At 40.7% G+C, this 23,120-nt stretch overlaps 1 protein-coding gene across 3 annotated transcripts in view; it reads left to right on the top strand.

Moving 5' to 3' along the window:
- The first annotated feature begins 1,382 nt into the window (after window positions 1-1,382).
- The window catches only part of LOC132386753 (mitochondrial basic amino acids transporter), a 39,404-nt gene continuing 17,666 nt past the window's right edge, over window positions 1,383-23,120 (top strand). The window contains exons 1-3 of one of the 3 annotated variants that reach the window (XM_059959105.1): window positions 1,383-1,671; window positions 20,928-20,971; window positions 23,001-23,070. Coding sequence is in view for 1 of the 3 variants with exons in the window: in XM_059959093.1 (XP_059815076.1) it covers window positions 1,638-1,671; window positions 20,928-20,971 (78 nt within the window). In the remaining 2 variants the exon portion in view is untranslated. Of the gene's footprint in view, window positions 1,672-20,927; window positions 23,071-23,120 lie in introns of all 3 variants that reach the window. The other 2 variants (XM_059959093.1, XM_059959098.1) reach the window with 2 other exon arrangements.

The following is a 23,120-nucleotide window of genomic DNA, read 5'->3' as shown; positions in this document are numbered from 1 at the left end:
AATCAGCAAGCCGACAGGATCTATGGAAGGAGAAACATTTGATATTTCAGGCCGAGATTTGATGAAGAGTCTTGGCTTGAAATGTTGACTATTTATTCCCCTCTATACTGTAGATGCTGAGTTCCTGTAGCATTTTGTTTGTGTTACTCAGGGTGCTGAAAATCTGTGCTGACCAACTGATGGGAGTGTTCAAGGACATCTTCAGTCCCTCACTCCTGCAGTTGGAGGAACTCACCAGCTTCAAAAGAGCAGCAGTTATACAGGTGCCCAAGAACAGCAGGGTGAGCCACCAGCAAGGGCACTGCACTCACATCTGCTACCACAAAAAGCTTCTAGAGGTTGGTCCTGGCTCCTACCTGAGCAGGCAATTCACCTACCACCTCACCAGGTCAACAGAGAAGACTATCTCACTGTCTCCCCAGTCTGCACGCAGCATCAAGACAACAGGAAAACAGATACTTATTGGTTACAGCTCAGTACTCAACACCATCATCCCCTCAAAACTAATCACCGATCTACAGAAATCCTGGCCCCCCCCCCCCCCCCGTATCTCTCCTTGCAGCACCATCACCAAAGGCTCTCATGTTCACAATTTCAAGCAGCTGTAGAGAACTGTAGACTCTGTTCTGGGCACAAGCCTTCCTGGCAGCAAGAGGTAGTACCTTGAGAAGACGGCATCCATGATTAAAAGACCCTCACCATCCGGGAACTCCCTCTTCTCGTTACTACCACAGAGAGGCCGAAAGAGAGCCACACTCAACTGTTTCAGGAATCGCTTCTTCCCCTCCACTATCAGATTTCTGAATGGTCCCTAAGCACCACCTTACCATTCCTCTTTCCCACTATTTATCTTTGTAATTCATAGTACTTTTATGTCTTGCGCTTCATTGCTGTCACAAAAAAACCCCCCAACAAATTTCACGACATATACCAGTGATAAAAAAAATCTGATTCTGGAGACGGGACAGCTGGGAGTGGCATCTTGTGTCTGACCGACAGTAACCTGGCCAGGCACTCACTAGCGTGCTCAATTGTTACCCATGCCAACGGTGGTATTTCCGCGTGGCAGTCTTCAGCTTCGAGAATCCGCACAACTTCCTCAACTCCCGGTCGAGAGGAAAATGATTGCTGTTTTTATTTTTCAGAGGCGGTTAATGAAAATGTCGAGTTTGCTAAATGCACCACTGGCGTGAGAGGAGAAGTTGTGAAACGAGATCCGACTCACTTTGAGAAACGACTTTGTGGCCGGGCTCACTGCCCAGACCCGGACCCGGACCGAGATGCAGCCAATGGAAGGCAGGGGCGGGCCGGTAGTCGGGGGTGTTGACTCGCGGCTGTTCGGATTGGATGGCATTTGATCTAAAAAAGGCCATAAACCACATACAGAAAATTTCGAAATAGAGAAGCTTGGTAGCTAATGTTCGACTTGGAGGTGGTACATCAAGTCGAGGGGAGAGAGCGCGTATACTGGATTAATCTCTGAACCTGATCTGTTCTATTGATGCATTTAAACCATCGGAGCCGCAGCTCAGTGAACCCTCAGTGTAACGCCATCAGGAGCCGACCAGAAAGGCCTGGCTTAGTGTGAGCGGCTCGATTGCGGAGGCAGTCTCATTTCATTCAGCTCGGAACGAGATATGGCATTGGATTTCGTCGCGGGATGCCTGGGAGGTGAGGCAGTGCAATCTAGGAACACGGTGCGGGTTTGATACAAATTGCTGCGTGGGGAGGTCGCGCCAGGCGCTGCTAGTCCCGTGAGAGGCTACAAGCCGAGCGGATGCCACGTATTTACCGAGCGATGCCTTGACTTGCGGGTGCCGGTGGGGCCGCGCTCCGCTTCAAGGTCAGCTTGGCGGCGGCTGACTCGCTCAGACCGGGGCAAGGCGAGCTCTGCCGGCGGCTGGGAGCCTCTCGCTTCTCCTTCCCAGCCCATTAGGCAGTGGCGACCTGAACGAAGACTCCATTCGGCGACAAAGCTTGTGTCGAATCTGGTCTGAAATCCTGGGATTATTCCCAGATTCTGCCTTGTTACAGGGGGGATAAACGAAGTTGCCTGCCCCGATCCTCCTCGTGGCTATTAATAGCATTAATGTACGTGGAAATCCGTATCGGTAGCTGATGCATTCTTGGCAACAAACTTGAAGTGTTTGATGCAGAATTAAAAAAAAATTAACCATGTACGATGTTGCATCCATATGCTGATTTGTCTGGAGTCTCGGCGGAGCCACGTTTGTACCCTGTAAATAGCACTTTTTATTTGTTTGGCATAGGCTTTATTAATATTTATTCATTATTTATACTCAGTGATTGAGAATACATCGGCAGTGAGTCGAAACTATTGGAACTTCTTTTTGCGTATTTACGTAAAACGCAAATCTTGCTCTTGAAAATTAAATCAGCAAAACTGATCGGCATCATTTTAAAGTTGGATATCCACGTTCCATATTTAATTACACAGAAAGAGTAGACACGAACGATGTATAAATATGCATTTATTGAACCACATTATGAGGGCTGGGAGTCATTAAAAATACCAAGTAGCTGGGTGTGAGGTGGTATGATCTAATCAAATGCATCGGATGACATCAAACTGCAGGAGTCAGGCTGGAACGTTGAGTTTCTGTTGGACTCCGCGAGGTATTTCCCTTATCAGGCTTTCCTTGACATGCCGTGTCCTCTTCCAGGTGTTTAGCTTGTAATTCTCAAAGCTTAATGAGAGGGTGAGCTGTGGAGGAGGGTCTAGAGGAGGTTGGTGAGAATGATTCTGGGAGCAAAAGGGTTAAAAATATCAGGATCATGAGATGACTCTGGGACTCATGAGCTTAGAAGAACGGGGTGAGGTGGGGAAATCTGGTTGAATCCTATCAAATATTGAGAAATCTCAGTGGAGCGGGTGTTTCCTACAGTGGGGAAGTCCAGGACCAGAGGACGCAACTCAGAATTAAAGGAGGTCCCTTTAGAACAGAGATGAAGAATTTCTTCAGCCAGAGGGTGGTGAATATGTGGAATTCATTGTCACAGACAGCTGTGAAGACCGATCAGTGGGTATATTTAAAGTGGAGGCTGATAGGTTCTTGATTAGATTTTGGTGAGAAGGCAGGAGAATGGGGTTGAGCAGCTGGATAATAAATGAGCCGAGATGAAATGGCAGAACTGACTCGATGGGCTGAATTCTGCTCCCTTATATAACGGGCTTGTATGGGTATCTTGAGTTTTCAGGTAATACTGCTTGTGCAGTTCTTTATGCTGAATTCTTTAGTTGTTAAAGTTGAAAACAAAATTTGAGGTCTGGTAGAAAACTTGCAGTTAATTAGGGTTCTTTGTAAAGCTGTATGAATTATTTATAGTCATCACATCAGTGTGAGACCAATTCAACTGTAATGCATCTCCTTTTTTGAAAAAAATGCTTAGCAAGTGTAGCACAGCTGTAATTTTAAATCGGTAACTCTGTAACCTGTCGTCTGTCATATTGGTACTAATAACATGGGTAAAGAGGGAAGAGGTCCTGCAGTTTAGGGAGCTAGGCTGCATGTTAAGGAGCAAGGCCTTAAAATTATATTTTTGGGAGGTGCAGTTGAACGGAAGTGGAATTGGGGCAGGCATGAACATGACAAGAAACTGGAAGTTACACCCTCTTTAATGCAAGGAATTTGATCAGCACTTGGGAGTGTGATATTATTGCTGACGCAGACCGGGCTAGAAGAAGGCTCGAGCTGATGACTTGGCATTCCATGTTGAGAACCATCATGTGTGGTATTGGACAAAGGGGGAGGTGGGACACAAACTTAAGTTGGCATTGCAGTATTGATTAACTAATCTGTTTGTGTACATTTCCAGAGATTAATAACATCTTAGGATTTCTGTTTTTCTGATATTAACTGAAATTGCCTAGTTGATTTTTTTTTAATTAAAGTGTGTCCAAGTTCTATGTAGATTCCCATATCCTGTTCCTACTACAGATGGGGGTGGCTCTGGGAAAAAAAAATTCAATATCATGAGGAAAGGGACAGGAAGGTCCAGAAATTAGGGTCCTGAATTGAGGGACGATGGGTTTCAATGCCATGAAGGACCTGGAGAAGGTAGACTGGCAACAGCTGCTTGCAAGTTGACAAATGGGACACATTCAGCAGTGAAATGAGTGCTTGGGGCCAAAATGTTCCCAAAGAGGGGACCATGTGTCTATGGATCTCTGGATGTCAAGGGATATCAAGAAATGGGTAAAGAGGAAAAAAATGAAGCACTTGTCAGGCATAGAGTATTGACAACTTGAGAGGAGCTTTGTGAAGGGGCAGGAGATAGTTTAAAGAAACCTCTGCTTGCTAAGATAGAAGGAAGTCTCAGTGTGTTAAGGTTAAGAGTATTTTATCAGTGTGTTAAGGTTAAGAGTATAACTAGTGAACAGAACATAGAATAGTACAGCACATTACAGGCCCTTCAGCCCACAATGTTATGCTGACCCTCAAACCCTGCCTCCCATATAACCCCCCACCTTAAGTTCCTCCATATACCTGTCTAGTAGTCTCTTAAACTTCACTAGTGTATCTGCCTCCACCACTGATTCAGGCAGAGCATTCTACGTACCAACCACTTGCTGAGTGAAAACCTTCCTCTGATATCCCCCTTGAACTCCCTCCCCTTACCTTAAAGCCATGTCCTCTTGTACTGAGCAGTGGTGCCCTGGGGAAGAGGCGCTGGCTGTCCACTCTGTCTCTTCCTCTTAATATCTTGTACACCTCTATCATGTCTCCTCTCATCCTCTTTCTCTCCAAAGAGTAAAGCCCTAGCTCCCTTAATCTCTGATCATAATCCATACTTTCTAAACCAGGCAGCATCCTGGTAAATCTCCTCTGTACCTTTTCCAATGCTTCCACATCCTTCCTATAGTGAGGTGACCAGAACTGGACACAGTACTCCAAGTGTAGCCTAACTAGAGTTTTATAGAGCTGCATCATTACATCGCATCTCTTAAACTCTATTCCTCGACTTATGAAAGCTAACACCCCATAAGCTTTCTTAACCACCCTATCTACCTGTGAGGCAACTTTCAGGGATCTGTGGACACGTACCCTCAGATCCCTCTGCTGCTCCACACTATCAGGTATCCTGCCGTTTACTTTATACTCTGCCTTGGAGGAGACACCACCTACTGCAAGGGGGAGGAATCATTGGATATCAAAGTCTGAGGATGGAGTGAATGTCTCTGTTTATAGTGTTTACACATTCAGCTGAGACCCACATTGAGGGTTGGCACTGGGAGACCTGGGTGGGGAGGGGTATTTGTGAGGGGTAATAGTGTTATAATCACCTGGGGGTCTGGGTGGAACAAGGTACTGTAAGATGCTGATGTCGTGGGTGAGCTTTAGGCGTTCAGCTGTAAACAATCTTGGTGAAGGGATCCAGCCGTATAATGTCGGGAATTTGCTCCAGTATGATGTCAGGGATTACTCCAGTCCTGCCCCTCTGGCTATAGGGAGCAGGAAGGTGGCAGATGACTGAGATTTGAGTTGGTCTCAAAGACCAGACTCCCCCAATTGTCTCTCCAAACTTCTCACTGCCTTAGTAAAGCAGTCAGCATAATCAAAGACCCCGTGCCTACTGCAAACATTCTCTCCTTCTCTCCCCCATTGGCCAGGTGATACAAAAGCTTGAAAATGCATATCTCCATGCTTACGAATAGCTTTATTTATTTGTTTGTTTGTTTATTTATTTATTTAAAGATGTACTGCAGAACAGGTTCTTTTGGTCCTTTGAGCCACACCACCTGCAACCCCCAATGATTCTGATTTAACCCTAACCTAATTGTGAGCCAATTATACAATGACCAGTTAACTTATCTGGTATGTCTTTGGTTCCTCCCTTGCATTCCATGGGGAGGACTCCTTGCATAGGGCGCCGGGACTGAACTCCAAACTCTTTCGACCAAGCTGCAATAGCATCGTGCTAACCACTGCGTGCCGTGGTGTTCAAGAAAGGTAGAAAGGATAAACCAATGTTAGGATTATTTAATCCTAAGGATAAGGATTACTAATCCAAAGGATGAGTAATGTTAATATTGGGGAAGATATTGGGGAAAAATGAAGATATGATTAATGTACACTTGTAAAGGCAGAGACTATCAGATAGTCAGTATGGTTTTGTTAATGTTGCTGACAAGATAGGCAGAGCAATGACAGATAGAATTTAATCCTAATAAAAACACTTCGGAAGGACTCGTAAGGGAATATGGAATAAAAAGGACGGTGGGAATATTAAACAGAAAGATCCATCAAGTTGGCAACACGTGAATCCTGATGTAAGGTCTTGGCCCAAAATGTCAGCTGTTTACTCTTTTCTATAGATGTTGCCTGGCCTGCTGAGTTCATCCAGCATTTAGTGTGTGTTGCTTTGGATTTCCAGCATCTGGAGATTTTTTTTCTTGTTTGTTGTAAGTAAATAAGTGGTATGAGATACTGTACTCAAAAAGGATAACTTGCTGTTCAAACCTCAGGTGAAATGCAAAATCAATTTATTGGTTTCCTTTTACTTGGTAAAGGTAGTGAAGTCTCTTTGTCTAGTCTTGGCATGTTTCACTTTCACTAAACTGAGTTGGAAATTCATTTTTAGTTGTGTGCATATCAGAGCAGCTGCACTGGAGTAAGTGGAATTGAGTTTCAGGAACGGAGTGCCATCTGCAGCTGCCCCTCAATATCTGTGTTTAGCATAAGTGAGGGTGAATTTCTGCACAAGCTCTTTTTTGGAACTGAGAGAATTTAGATTCTTGTATTTCTAAAACTTTTATTGTATCCGTGCAAAGCTGTGATTTGTTGATGACGCAAATCAATTAAAATAACTTGTCATTACATTTATTGGATGTCATACCACCAAATCTCTCTCAAACTATTCGTGTATTTAAGTTTAGCAAGCAATGTCTTTGGGTTTTTCAGTGGATGTGTGTGCACATTTCAGAGACTTTGAAGTCTGTTATTTTTAAAAGAAAATTTGTTCTTAATTTTGGTATATGCTATAATATTGTAAAGTGGGGTGTGGCGCTTATTCAAGTCAAGTGGCTTTTATTGTCATTTCAACCATAACTGCTGGTACAGTACACAGTAAAAACAAAACAACGTTTGTCCAGGACCCTGGTGCTACATGAAACAACACAAAACTACACTAGACTACATGAAAAAACAAAACTACGTTAGACTTCAGACCTACATGGGACTACATAAAGTGCACTAAACAGTGCAAAGCAGTACAATAATTAATACACATGACAATAGGCACAGTAAAGGGCAAATTACAATACAGTAAATAATGTAAATGTAAACAGTGTTTAACAGGAATTGAGAAGGAAATGAGCAAAAGTTGCAAAGGGAGTGGAGTGGTGTTCAGTTGAGAGAGTTGAGTGTGTGTGTGTGTGTAAGCTTATATAAGCAATATGCTATTGTTATGACACTGATACAATTACTGGAAATGTCCCGAGTAAGAGTCCGAAGAAGGAAACGCGCAATGGCAACCAGACGCTGCTGCCTTTCCCAGTTGGGAATATGTCTGGATTGAGACTGCAAGTAACTGAGTAGAAGTCCTTAGTTCAGGTACCTGTTGTGGTTTGTAGTCACAGAATAATTTGGGAATGTGGCCTGCTTTGGGGAGTCTACAGAACCATTTTCAAATTGTGCATCTCTGCAAAAGAAAAATGTGAGGGTCCATGATGACAGAATCATCCTTTAGTTTTTGGGAAGGTGTCTGAGATCTCGTTGATGCTTGTCGGGCCAATGGAGTCAAGAGTGCCAAGGCCAGGTGACCTGAGCCCTCTGCTCCAACCCAGGTAGATATAGTTGGGTGAGGACTGACAACACCAATTCCAAACAGAGGGTCAAATCCAGTCTGATTTGCCACAGCATGAATAAATACCTTTTGTATTTAATTATCATTGTAACCCAAGAGGTCCTTCACTGACTAATGCTCAGTTATGTTTAGGTTTCATTTTACATAGGCTAAAACCATTCTTTGAAAGTGCATTCTGAATTGTTTTGATTGCTTTTATTGCCAATGAATGGATTATTACCGGTATTTAAATACCATCAATTTGTAAACAAAGAATGAATTTTATGTTAAGTCCAGCTGTTAACATTTTTTTAAGAATGTTTTGATTTATTGATAACTATTTCTGCCAAGACTTTTTAATCCTTTGCTCTTTGTTTACTGCGTTGTTTCATAACTTGATAGTGTCATAATCATCATAGATCTTAGCTGTGACGTGCAGGATCACAAGATTGTTACAGATTTTTGTTATTTTCCTCGGAGATGTTTGTTACTTGTAAGGCTGTTATCTTCATTTTTCAACTTGAACTGCTGCGGTCTCTTCTAACTTGTTGGGTCTATTTGATGAACTGCAGCTTTGATTGCTTTCCCAGCTGGTGATGGCACACCTATTTCCTGTTATTTAGAAAGCACATTTCCTTTCTCATCTGTAAGCCTTGAAATCTGAACTTTTAAATAGCCAATTCTTCAAGCCATGTTTCAGTAATAGCAAAAATATCATGTGCCATACCTGCCTTATTCACATTACTTTTTGTATTTGTAAATACAGTTAAGCAAAACCAGATCTTTTACTTTCCAACCACTGCTTGCTCTGTATTCCATTTCCAGTAAATGTCTGCTTTTGTTTAACACTTGTTTAACAAAAGGCCAACAGTATATTCTCCCTTTGGAATCTGTGTTTCACCTCTCTTCCGTGTCAAGGTGCTAGATCAGGGGTGGGCAAACTTTTTGACTTGAGGGCCACAAAGGGTTCTAAAATTTGACAGGGGGGCCGGACCAGGAGCAGATGGACGGAGTGTTTTGGTAATACACCTCATAAGAGAAAATAAAATATCATGGGATATGTAGAAAACATGTGCTTTAATTTCAATTGAAAATGAACAAATGCATTACAACAAAATATCTGTCTTTGAAGTCCCATGGTATTTAGCTATTTATTGAAATGACTTTTAAAACACTGAAAATTAAATGAATAAAATACAGCTTTTTTAAATAGTAACAGTTATTATTTTAAAGCACTGAAAATTCTGTTATCCTTCAAGATATTATCATCATCACTCTCCTCTGTCTTTATTTCAAAAACGGTAGGAGATGCAGGTCTACTTGTCCTGCTCCTTCTTATTCAATTGTCCCCTGTGCCAAAACTCAACAACGACCAGCACAAGGACAGAACAGTGACAGCGCGCCAGTATGCGGATCGCGTTATTTGATCTGGAGCGCATTTTTTATTTTGAGAACGTACGTGTACCTGCGCACTACTCATGTCCATCACTTAACAAAAATGACATGTAACATGTAAGGCTTATTGAAAAAAAATATTTTCAAATGCATTTTTTACATAACACAAGGAAGAAACTTATTTTTAATTTCAATGCGAACAGTGTTGTTGGTCTCCCTTTTTAGCCAGCACATCAAAGTCTGGATTTAGTTTTGTTGTGGCGATTCTCAGGATGGATCTGAGGTGTTGGTCAGTTAACTTGGATCTGTGGCTAGCTTTGTTGATGTTCATGACGCTGAACGCCTGTTCACACAAATAGGTTGAGCCGAACAAAGAGTAAAGCGCAAATGTGGAGTAGTACGCTGCACCTCAACAAAGGTCAATGTGTAGCGGTGTGCTACATGCAGCGCTAAAATTACGACAAGGACTCGGTAACTGCAGTCGAAGAAAAAAACTTTATTCGAAATCCCCAGCCTCACTTTTAAGCCTCCTTCAACCTGCCCCCCCTGCGCACAGGCTCCAAAGCTCTGTGCTCGCAAATCCCCGCAGGCTATCTCCCTTCGCCGGAACGCTGGCTAATTGTGAGCCGGTTCGGATGTGCCAGGAAATGGGTCGCCACAAATGTATATAGAGTGCGTCATCTATTGGGAAAACGCCAGAATTGCGGGGAAAAAACGTTAACAAGGTTTATTAATATAATTTCATCAAGTTCTGCGGGTTGGATTAAAAAGCTTAACGGGCCGCATATGGCCCACGGGCCGTAGTTTGCCCATGCCTGTGCTAGAATGTCTGTAAGAGTAGTCATAACAGTGCCATTGACGAGGGTTGTATCTGAACAGTTAACTCAGCATGTTTGAGGTGGTCCACACAAGTTTTAATAAGGTTTTGAATAACTGTGGTTTTTTTAAAAAAAAAATAATCAGAAAGAAGCATTCCAAGGGAACTTGGGGATAGTGACACATATTGGCCTGGTGGAGAGTTATGATTAGTAATGGTTGGCTGGAGTATTGTGGGTGGGGACCTTGATACTATTGGGATTATATAGGGTCCAGTGCTTGGTACCTTTTGTTTCTTTGTAATATGCGAGGGGTGATTGATAAGTTTGTGGCTTAAGGTAGAAGGAGTCAATTTTAAGAAAACCTAGCACATGTATTTTTCAAGATAGTCCCCTCCTGATTTGTGCATATAGGCTATGCCGTAGCCCTGATTTTTCACTTCTGTGTCGCTGTACGCTGTAGCGAGCATGCATTGGTGTGCGCCAAAATGCTAGTTGGCAGTGGGGTTTCTTTGCCACAGTGAGTTTCTTTGTGAGAGACATGGACGAGGAAATGCATTTCAAACATTTTCGCATGTCGGCAAGTAGATTTGAGGATTTGGTTCATCTATTTCATATCGGTGTACAGACATGGCGGAGAAGAAGCAACTGGAAATGCAATGCTACCAAGCGGACCAATCACAGTTGTCGCAGTCTGCATCGCTGCGACGCATGAGTTACTTTTTTGGGGAGTTGCATGTCACCCTACGGCGTAGGTACACGATGTAGGGTACGCAGTACCTATGGCATAGATGCGCTGCAGAAATACAAATTGGGCTTTAGTCCAGTGGTTGAGGAGCCTATGGATCTTGGACCTCCAGAAAGTGTCCACAGATGGTTGATTGATAAGTTTGTGGCCCAGGGTAGGAGATGAATTATACAGCTTTCGTTACATGCAAATGCAGGTCAACTCTTTGAGTGATTATGCAGAAAGTTTGAAGTTAATAACTCAACTCCTACCTTTGGCCACGAACTTATCACCCCTGATGAGTTATTAACTCATCATAATCACTCCCAGAGTTGAACTGCACGTGCATATAACGAGAGCTGTATAACTCATCTCCTACCTTAGGCCACAAACGTATCAATCACCCCTGCTTTGGACACCTTCTGGAGGTCCAAGATCCGTATGCTCCATGACCGCTGGACTAAGTGTGTAAATGTAGGAGGGGACTATGTTGAAAAATAAATGTGCTAGGTTTTCTAAAATTGACTCCTTCTACTTTAGGCCATGAACTTATCAATCACCCCTCGTATATACATTACTAATTTTATATTTGAGTGTAGATGCATGATAGAGGAACTTGCAAACAATACACTCATTGTGTAGGTGACAATGAGGAGGAAAGCTTTAGATTTCATGAAGATCAAGATGGACTGGTCAGTTGAAAAGACCTTCCAGTAAATGGTTTAATTCTGAGAAGGGTGAGGTGAAAATCCACGGTGAGGGAATGCACAATAAATGGAAGGACGCTGAGAGCTTCAGAAGGAATGTTTATTCAGAATCCTCAAGATAGCAGGACAGGTGGTTCAAAAGGCCGCCAGTATACTCTTATTTGCCAGTGTATAGAAAATAGGCAGCGTAGTCCAGCAGAACTGTTCACGACACTGTTTTCACTATTCAAGTAATTTTCATCGATGCACATCACAGGAAAAATTAATTGCACTTGTAGACGCAAAACAAATTTACATATTTTGCCGGGGGGATAAAATGAACATTGGGCCTGTTTATCTTTTTGAACCAAAAACACTGAGGAGAGATTTGATTAATATATAATTTATACAAGGTCTGGATAGGTTCTTCCTGTTTATTTTATTTGCCTGGGCAAAGGGCTCAAAAACTAATGGAGGCTCAGGACTCCAGATGCTGGAATCTGAGTGCTGGAAGAACTCAAATGGGTCAGGTAGCCTCTATGGAGGGAGATATCCAGATGAAGGGTCTTAGTCCATTTCTTTCGATTAAAAGCTGCCTGACCTGCTGAGCTCCTCCAGTGCTTGTTGTGTTGTCCCAAAAACCAAAGTGATAGAAAAAAGAGAAGAGGAACATGATGTTTCACATAGATGGTGCTAGCAGTCTGAAACTCATTGACTTAAAAGATGATTTTATGGACTTCTGTGAATGACAGCTGGGATTTTTTTTTCTTTGTTGCTTATTTCTGCTCTAATTTTTTTTTAAAAAAAACAAGTTCATGCAGAATCCTGTCAACTGAAAAATTAATGAATGAATCTTGATCGTACACATTAGGTGCGTAGTCACATTTGTTCCAATGTTATTGCCAACTATAGAATGCAGTTGAGAGTTTCAGAAAGACCGTCTCAACTTGGTATCGAAATACACGATCTGTTCCTAAACTCTTGGCAGCATGAGGAAGGTGTGTCTTTTGTTGTTAATTTAGCAGTCACAAACATTTCTAATTTGTGTGAGAGGCACAGGAGAAAGAAATCTTGTGAAGCTTGTAACGACAGCTTTAGGTTTAAGCAAAACTTTACAGTCGTGTTTGTTTGCAAAATGGAAAATCGTGGAATATTTCTTCTTTCTTCCCCAGCTCCCATCACCATCCGGTCACTTGAGTGGGATTATAGTTTTTAGTGATTTTGAAGTAGATTTATTATCAAAGTACATGTATGTCACCATATACAACCCTGAGATTCATTTTCTTGTGGGCATACTCAAATTCATAGTAGAATAATAACCTCGATAGAATCAATGAAAGACTGCACCAACTTGAGCATTCAACCAGTGTGCAAAAAAACAAACTCTGCAAGTACAAAAAGGAAAAAGAAATAATAAATGAATAAGTAATAACTATTGAGAATGTAAGATGAATCCTTGAAAGTGAGTCCATGGTCCATTTCAGGGATGGAGTGAGTGAAGTTAACGCCACTGGTTCAAAAACCTAATGGCTAAGGGGTTAATAACTGTTCCCGAACCTGGTGGCTTGAGGCTTCTGTACCTTCCTGATGCAGCAGCAAAGAGAGCATGACCTGGTGGTGGGGGTCCCTGATAACAGATGCTGCTGTCTTGCAACACTTTAGGTAGATGCGCTTAGTGGTGGGGAGGGTTTTACCCATGATGGATGGGGCCATATCCACCACTTTTTGTAGAATTTTTCATTAAAGAGCATTGGTGTTTCCACATAAGGCTGTTGAGCAGCCAGTCAATATATTTTCCACCACACATTTATAAAAGTTTGGCAGAGTTTTAGATTTCATGCCGAATCTTCTCTCCAACAATTATGGGATTTTATACCTGTAAGACATAATTATCAGCTTAATGTAAATAGTTCTGTTGCTCTTTTGTGGTCTGTATGCATTAAGTTCTGATTCTGAAAGTTAACAAATTTCGTGAAATATGCTGGTGATATTAAACCTGATTCTGATTCTAAAAGCCTGCCGGCTTTTCATGTTGATGTATGAAACGGACTTGGCAGAGTCAGCACTATGATTGACATTGGCTAAGCATGTGTTTACAGAACTGCTGCACTTAATCAGATTCATTAAGTGGTGAGCACCGGGTTATTTCAATTGTTAAATAATTTGTATCATTTCAGGTGTGCTATTGTATGTTGAAGTGAAACATCATTAACATATTGCACTTGCAGAGTTCTGGGTACAAAACTGGAATCATTGTTGGCATCATAGCAGTGAGTGAGCGATTTATTTACAGGAGTGTTAGCAATGGCTTATGTCAGCCAACACTCTCATTAGTGATGAGCTAAAAACACTGTGCTTTAAAAGTTTACCAGCATCCTTTCATGGTGTTTTGCTGTGTAGTGAAAATATCTACTTTGATAACACCTTCATTTAATGAAAGCAATTGTGACCAAATCAGCTAAAATATACTTGTATGAATGTAGTATATTGAGACACAAAAATCACAGATATTCTTTGGGAATGTGGTTCATTTGCTGTCATTGAATAAGAAATGGAAGCTTGTATAATTGCAGCATCTCAATATCTGTCACTTTCCTGGCTCATTAGCATTCAGAATGGAGGAGGACTGTTTGGGATGGCACACTTTGGGAGCACACACAAGCACAAACGTTAGGAAGGAGTGTTCCCATTTCTCCACCTTCATCACTGCCTGAAGAATACTTTTAATCCTGTTGCAATAGTGTTTTCATTTTTAGCTCTGCTCCAGTAGTAACATGGAGGGGATTTGCAGAACAGTTGGGGAATTCCTCAAACTGCATCTGAATTTGGTAGGCCAAAAGTCTTGTCCTGTATGGAATCACTGATTTATTTATTGAATGTCACCTTCACACCAAAACTGGGGTCTATCCAGCGCCAGTTATCAGACTGCAGATGACACTCATTTTAGCTTCTCCACCCATGTGGAGTGGAAGGTTTGAGTGATTGCTTAAAAAGATAACTGCTAGGAATGGTATGGCAGGGTTCTACTTATCAGTCTGAGATCTGTCCACTACTAAGTTATTATTCTCGCTACTACCATCGGACAGGAGGTACAAGAGCCCTGGGTGTACCAGTACAGGAAGCGTTTCAGTACTGCCACCAGGCTTCTGGACTGGTCTGGATAATTTCACTCACCACAACTCTAAGCTGATTCTGTGACCTGCAGACTCAAACTTTTAAGGAGTCTCTGCAAATCCTGTTCTCAGTATTTTTTTTAAATTTGTAGTTTGTCTTTTGCGCATTGGTTGTTTGTCAGTCTTTGTTTATGTGTGTTTTTTTTTCACAGATTCTATTATATTTCTTTATATTAAATATTTTCAGGGGAATAAATCTCAGGATAGTATATGATAACATACAATATATGTACTTTGATAATAAATAGACTTCCAACTTTTGAAATGGCAGGAATGTTGGTTATAATTTTAACCTTGCTAACTACATAAAACACATATCTGCTCAAATTTGAAATGTAAGCTCAAACTATTCCTATTCAAAGTTCCCAAAAGTACATGGAATGGTGTGGCTAAAATTGTGAAGAGCCAGGAGCATTCAGCCGAAAGCCAGAGAAAATGTAGAAAAACATAGAAAACCTACAGCACAACCCTTCGCCCTGCAGAACTGTGCCAAACATGTCCCTCCCTACCTTAGAAATTACCCAGGGTTATCCAGAAAAAACAAGGATTCAATGTCATTTATGTGGTTTCATCTAAGTTTCTTGCCGCACTTACAATGCTGAACAGCTGACATAAAAACAAGCAGAAACAAACAAGTTAGGCACTACCTGTGGAAAGAGAAAGAGTTAACTTCTCAAGCTGAAGGACCTTTGTTAGAACTGGGAATGTTGGAAAACAAGACAGGGTGTTAAAAGGCTGGAGGAGACTTTTTCAAGGAAAGGATGATGACTGTATTGAGCAGAAATTAAATTCAATATATGCTGTCAAGCTTCAATACATTGCAGTAAAAAAAAATCAAATTGTGATGTTCGGAACCTGATGTACAGGTTGAGTACCTCTTATCTGAAGTGCTTGGGGCTGAAAGTGTTTTGTATTTTTTCAGGTTTTGGAATATATAATAAGGTTGCATGAGATCATGATGATATCTGACTCTGAGTTTGTGCTACCAGTGATCAGACTTCGTCTTGCATTTATTCATCACGTACGTGCATAACAGTAAGAATTATTACACACCATTTAATATAATGTGAGCAGTGCAGCTGATTCCTCAATCAGCTGTTGAACAACATCAAACAATAGCAGACATTCGGTTTACACCTACGATGCCGTGTTTTGTTTAAAAGGTTACAGTACACTTTTTTAAGGTTTTATGTAAAATAACCAACATTGTAGACTGGTTCTGGTGTTAGATTTTCATGAGAAATGCTTTTAAAATTTAATGTTGTAATGCAAGGTTCAGCATTTCATCAAAAACCTTGGCAAGCTTCTATAGATGTGTGGTGGAAAGTGTGCTGACTGGCTACGTCACAGGCTGGTATGGAAACACCAATGTCCTTGAGTGGAAAATACTACAAAAGGTAATGGATTTGGTCTAGTACATCACAGGCAAAGCCCTCCCAGCCATTGAGTGCATCTACATGAAACGATGCCATAGAAAAGCAGCATCCATCATCAAAGATCCTCACCACCAAGGCCATGCTCTTTTCTCGTTGCTGCTTCAGGTAGAAGGTACAAGTGCCTCAGGACTCATGCACATGTTCAAGAACAGTTCCTACTACCCCTCAAACATCAGGCTCTTGGACAAAGGGGGATAACTAGACTCATTTAAGGACTCTTTAATCTTGTTAATTTGCACTTGTTTGTTATTGCTATTTATTTATCTGCATTTGCACAATTTGTTTACAGTCTGCAGATCCTGTTTACAGATATTGTTCTATACATTTGCTAAGTATGCCCACAGGGAAAGAATCTCTGGGTTGACATTTATGTACTCTGATAAATTATTTTGAACTTTAAGGTATATATTTAAAAAAAAATGCAATCAGCATCATAGACTTTTACTGGTGCTAGATTTTCGTGACCAACAGATGCTTTAAAAATTTAATGCAATGCCTTTTCTTAAATTTCAGCAGCCAGTCATTAAGCGGTATATGTTCACTCTGCTGATGAATCCACTCTTTCAATACACAATCAAGATCTTCATTTTTCACTTCATACAGTATTTTTACTTTTGTTCATTACGTGTGTGAGGTCACTTGTCTTGTCACAGACCGCCACCACCACAGGGTTATAAACGTGCAGGAGCAGTGTGTGGTTAAGTGCCTTGCTCAAGGACACACACGCTGAAACTAATGGCCTTCAGATCACCAGCCCAAAGCCTTAACCACTTGGCCATGCACCAAAGAATTATCTGTGGTGCATAGAAACCTGCACATAATTTAGGAACCTTCCCAGTGCCTTGTGGAATTTTCTATTGTGTCATCATGTCAGCACTTTAAAAAGAAAAACTAACACCTGGATTTCAGAGGTTTTCAGATTTTGAAATTTTGGATAAGAGGGACTCAGCCTGTAATACTGAATGTTTATTTGTGAAACTTATTTTTTTCTGTGTAGAATTGCATTGAGATTTCAGCATGGGAAGTATTAGAATACTAAAATTATTTGGTGTATAAGGTGATGCAAATTGTTCACTTTCCCATACATCTAAGTACAACAGTTCAAGAGGGGAGACTTGGATTTACATTTTGCTCTGCCTCATGATCACAATTGGTATCCCATTTCCTTCTGATTTAAAGCTTGTGGAAACTAGCATTTGAACACCTATTGGAGGTTAACTGCATTGCAGTCTGTATTTTAGATGAAACAACAAATGGGGCATTGGTCTGCCTTAAAAATGTAAATATTATTTGCCACCATTCAGAGAAAGTTAGAGATTTGTTTTGCAAACCTGTAATGCTTATCTTTAAGCAATTCCATTAAAACCAGATTGTTATGGTTGGTCATTTATGCCTTGCTATTCCTATTTTCCTATACAGAGATCAATTGTGCATGAGTTGTAAGGGTGGGCAACACAATAGCATAGTTAGTGCAATAATGCCTGCTGTAAGGTCGGGGTTGAATTCCCACCACTATGTAAGGAAGAGGGACTTGGGCAATAGATGCAAGAAAATTGGAGTGTGTTGGGCTGTGTTAGGGAGGGAAGAGCTAGATTGATCATGGAGTAGGTTTCTATAGAATGACCTACTTCTGCTCCTATATCTTATGGTCTTATATAGGTCAAAAGTGCATGAATGGAGAGAAGAAAGTGAAAGCCCTGCCAAGCGGCTGCCTTACACAATGGTGTAACACAGAAAATCATTTAGTCCACTGACTGATAAGGATGAGGACCATTAACTTATTTCACTGCCATATTCAATATTTAAGGACATTTACCAGTGAAATGAAGGACAAGCATTTAGTTTTGAGATGAGAGTTGGCACCTAAGAAAGTGCAGAATGACCTGGGAATGATTGGCTAGATATTTTTTCAGGGCTGGGAGGATGACTTGAATATACAGTGGATTCGGGTTAATTAGGCAAATCAGCACAGCCGCTTATTTGGGACAACTTTCAAAGAACAAAAAAATCTAAATGAGAAAATAACTGGAATTCCCTTCATTTATTTGGAACACTCTATCACTGGATTTGGACAGGAGACTCGTTGCTGAACAGTTTCTAGGTAGCCCCAGTCTTGTGCACTTGTGTGGCTGTTAGTCACTGCACTGTGCTTGGAGTGAAACACTCTTGTGTGTGATTTGTGCTGAGAAACGGGCAGTGTGACGATTCGGAAGTATTCTGTCCACTGTGGTTTCGAGTGCTAGGGGGCTGGAGCTGCCAGAAGCAGCTGGGATTGACAATGAAACAATTTCACTACTCAAGTTGGGAACTACAAAGAATTTGAAGGTCATGGCAATGAAAATGAAGGTTTGGAAGATGCAATCATCAAAAGCTTTGCATGAAGGCGGTCCATTCCCTGCAATAGTTTTGTTGATTTACAGTCAATTAAAAGAACATAGCATACGCAAGATGAACTCCTCTGTCGAAATCATTAGGAACTAAGTTTTTTCTATAGTACTGTAGTGGCATTGGTAGCGCTCTAATTTGTTCTGTATTTTATTTAAATACATAATTTGTTACTCAACTTTTTGTTAAACATACCTTTTAAAAACTATTTCCACAAAACTTTGACCAATTGGGGCAGTCCTTTAATTGGGCCAAAATGTACTGGTCCTGATGTGTCCTGGTTAACCAAAATCTACTGTATTTGCTTCCAGCTTTGAAGTTCTGTACAACAATTTGAATTAAGCTGACCTTTAAATTACTCTTTACGAAACTCGTGTTTTTCTAATCAGCTCTTTTCAAAGGAATATGATAAATTGTTACTTTAGCTTTAATTGACTTGCTCTGTAAATGGATAATTTATTGTAACATTTTGTGTAAAAAATAAAATCGTTACATACTCCAAATGTCGTACCTTGTAGCTTTACAGTGAGCTCGGAGAACATGCCCTTTCAGGTAGACAGTGTTGGTGTTTAATCCTCACAATTCTGTGCATGTCACCTTAGCGTGCCTTACATTATTTTTTTCTCTCAAAAGCTGGCCTGGGCTCAGCTCCTGTAGGGTGTATTAGTAACCCTCTTGAATGTAGAACAGTAGAGTGTAGTGCAGACCCTTTGGCCCACAATGTTGTGCAACCCCTTGAACCTACTGCATTAGGGACATTCAAGAAACTCTTAGGCACGTGGGTGGGAAAAAAAATGCAGAGCTATGTGGGAAGGAAGCATTAGATTGGTCTTGGAGTAGTTTTAAAAAGGTCTGAACAACATTGTGGGCTGGAGGACCTGTATTGTGTTGTACTGCTCTAGGTCCTATATACCCATCTCCCCTACAACCCTGACGACGTGTTCCACTGTCTGTGGGAGAAATAAAATTACTTCTAACACCCCATCCCGCCCACCTCTACTTTCCTCTCTTCACATTAAAATTATGCCTTCTTGATTTACCCATTCTTTCTCAAGTGGAGACATTTTTTTCTTTCAATACATACTTCAAAATTATTAGGTTTTCTATTAAGTCCTCCTAAGTCTTAAAAGTGAAATGCCTGGTTCTATTCATTATTAGCTGATAATAGCAACTCCTCAGAACTTACTAGATTGCCTCCGTTTGTTCATATTAAACTTCATTTGAGCTGTCCCATTTGTTTGGTGGATGCACTTGAGGGTGGTGGGAAAAGTTAAAAGCAGAATCAAGGACAGGATCAGGAAGAGAAATAGACAATTCACAAGAACATGACTTAAAATGCACCTGGTCTAAACAAGACACAAACTGCTTTCTACTACAGTGTCAATTTAGCTGCATTTTGTGGAGACCTAAAATTAATGAAGTTTGAATTTTTAAAACTGAAATTACCCCATTTTGGTCAACACTAATAAAAACTGAAAAATAACAGATCCAAACTGAGTTAAAGTATTTTTATAAATAAATAAATAAATAGAAATTCAAGCCAAAGAAAAGGAATAGTAAACTTATTCAACTTGTTTTTGAATTTGGCCACTGGAGAATGATTGAGAAAGAGCTGTATTTTTCCTGTTCCTGTTCTGATGTACAAGTCCAGGGCTGCCTCTTGTGCCATGATAAAGCCACCTTCAGGTTGGAAGAGCAGCGCCTCCAACCTGATGGCATGAATAAGCCCCCCCCCCCCCGTAAAATGAAATTCCCTCCCCCTCCCTTTTCTTCTGTCCCCACTCTGGCCTCTTATCACTTACCTATTACCTCCTCCTGGGTCATCCTTCTCTTTCCTTTTCTCCTATGGTCCACTCTCCTCTTCTATCAGATTCCTCCTTCTCTATCCCTTTATGTTTGCCACCCAGCTGGCTTCATCGCTTCATCTACCACTCTCTATCCTCTTTTTTTTCCACCCCCCCCCCCCAGCTTTTTATTCTGTCATCTTCTCTCTCCCCCCACCAATCCAGTCCTGAAGAAGAGTGTCAGCCCGGGAGTTGGACTGTTTATTCATTTCCATGGATGCATATTCTGCTGAATTCCTCCAGTTTGTGGATGTTGCTTTGGATTTCCAGCATCTGTAGAATTTTTTGACTTTGCTGCTACTTTTTCCTAAATTGGATAATCTTGATTTCGTAGAACCTCTTTTGACAACCCTAAGTAAAAAGCTATGGATTTGATGCTGTGTGTACCAGTTATAAAACTGAATATGATGGCTATAATAGTTATCACTCTCCAGCAGTGTTCCCTCCAATTTGTAATAACCAGTGTGCGCAAAAATCTTCTGCTGTGCAATTTTTTTAAAGTTTAATCTTTTTGCCCAGTGACATGAGCACATTGAATAATTTCTTCAATAAAGACTGCGTATGTATTTGATGTTTATATGTAGTTGGTCTATTTACATTTCTAGGGCTGTCCAATAGTAGCTGAAAATTTAAATTTGTGTTTTTGTTTGTTTGCTGTAGGTGTTGCTGGTGTTCTTGTAGGGCATCCTTTCGACACAGTAAAGGTGAGTTTTTTAATGTAGTTTAGTTTTGATATTGTTAAAGAAATGCTTGCAATCCCATCTAATCTCACCACTACGAAAGGAAATTTACTTAAAACAAATAATATCTTAATTTTTTTACAGTTTTGCTTATCTTCATGATAAATTGTTTTATTGCCAAACATATTTAAACATTCAACTATACAAGCTGTTGGAATAGTAAAGTTAAAGTTAGCTTTCATTCAAACACATTCAGCTATTCCAGATAATGATTATCTGATTGGTGCCGTGAATAAGATCTACTTTTAGTTATTTAAATATTTAACTACTCTCCTTTGTGGATTTTGACCTCTCAACGGATCAGGATGATTGAATGTCTGTCAATGAGAGAATATTTATTTCAGTAGAATGGTGTTTTTTTTTGCTAAGCTATGTTGCCAAAACCTTTTCCAAGAGGCCCATAAATTTTTTTTCGAACTATGACCAGAGTCCCTTGTGTGAATCTAATTCAGCATTATTTTGTGTTGTTTTAATAGTTTATATTTGTGAATGAAAATGTTGAAATTAAGGTCTGCTTATGGATTTAAATATTACATTTGTCTTTTAAAACCAATTTAAATGAAGTTGACCCATCTTAAAATGCTTGTCTTTGAGGACCTGATTTTATAGGGCTATTAATAGTACAGTGGCTAGAATATGGAGTTACAATTGTCAGAAGCTGTAGTTACATCTTCAGGTTTCTGGCCATGACATTTTGTGATGAGAAGTACAGTAAGGAAAGTGTCCTGACTTTATGAAAGTGGCAGTTTTGAATTGATGCCACCTGCACCAGCTGCTTCTATGTTTGTTCTCAGTGGGTCGAGGGGAAATTGTCCTTCTAAGCTACATCTCTGCCCTCAGAGGCCTTGGCACCACCACCTTATTCATGCTGACTAAGTGCAGCGTCAGTAGGCCTTGAGTGACCCCTGAAGTGCTGAGTGCGCTGTTGATTGGATTAAACTGTAACAGTGCAGTCTTAAAAATTATCTTGTCCGTATTGGCCACGGAAATGTACATTATGTACTTGCACTGATTAGATCAGCATTTTTGAGGGATCAGTGGAAACTGAAACTAGTGTTGTGCTTTCAGGAAGAAATGTAATGACTGAGAATGAGACGTTAATATTCTCAAATGGACACCAAGAAACAGCAGGTGCTTTAATTTGGAGGAGAGGGCAAAATGCTGGAAGAACTCAGCAGGTTAAGCAGATTCTGTGGAGGCAAAGAGGTGATGGACGTTTCGTATTGTGACTGCATCAGGATGGAGAGAGTGTAGAGGGAAGTTTACAGAGGTGAGAGGTGGACTATCCAGCCTGTCCCACCTCTATACTCAGTCTTCCCTCTCCCTCTCATTCGTGATGTGCAGTTACAATACGAAAGGTTGACCATCTGTTTGTCTCTACGGATGCTGTTTGACACACTTAGCTATTTTGTTAAATTCTTAAAAGTTAGGGTGGAGAACCTTTGTTTAAATTGGTAATGTTTAAACACACCATCTGTAAAGTGATGGTGTGTTTGGTAGAGCATATCGTGGTAGATTGAGAAGCAGGCTTGATTTTCTGCTCAACCACAGCACCAAGCAGATACCTGAAGCAAAGTCTGACTATTTCCTCCCAAGAGAAGGGGCAAGACTAAAGGATAGGGTTCCTTGTGCTCAGATAGATTGTCTGCATCTGATGTTTGGTTGAGTCCTGGGAACAAATTGCTAGTCACATATATAGGAAGCCAGGGAAAATTAAAGCAGAGATTGGGATGGGATCATCAAGAACTGCAAAACATCCCTTCACGGCTCAAGAGTTGACATTGCTATTTGTGCAAATCTAATCGGTTATATTTACTTGGCGACACTGTTGGCGTAGGTAAACAGTAACTACCATTTTAAACTATGTTATGCTTAATGGCAGCCAGAGTTTTGTTTTAACTAAGTTACTGATGCATTAGAAGCCTCCTTGTCTTGCTATTTTCATGTAATGTGTGAAGTTTGTTGTATTTAACTACTTTACTTTCTGAGCTAGGGACAGTCGTCATTAACAGCAAAAGTGTACTTTGTGATGAGAGATAAGCCTCATCACAGGAGAATTTCTAGTAAGTACAGAAACAGTGATGTTATATCCTTATTTCTCTCCTCTATACTA

This window comes from Hypanus sabinus, chromosome 2 (genome assembly GCF_030144855.1).
Source record: "Hypanus sabinus isolate sHypSab1 chromosome 2, sHypSab1.hap1, whole genome shotgun sequence".
NCBI lineage: Eukaryota > Metazoa > Chordata > Chondrichthyes > Myliobatiformes > Dasyatidae > Hypanus > Hypanus sabinus.
The sequence above is the reverse complement of the archived record's forward strand: the minus strand, read 5'-3'. Positions and strand labels throughout refer to the sequence as shown.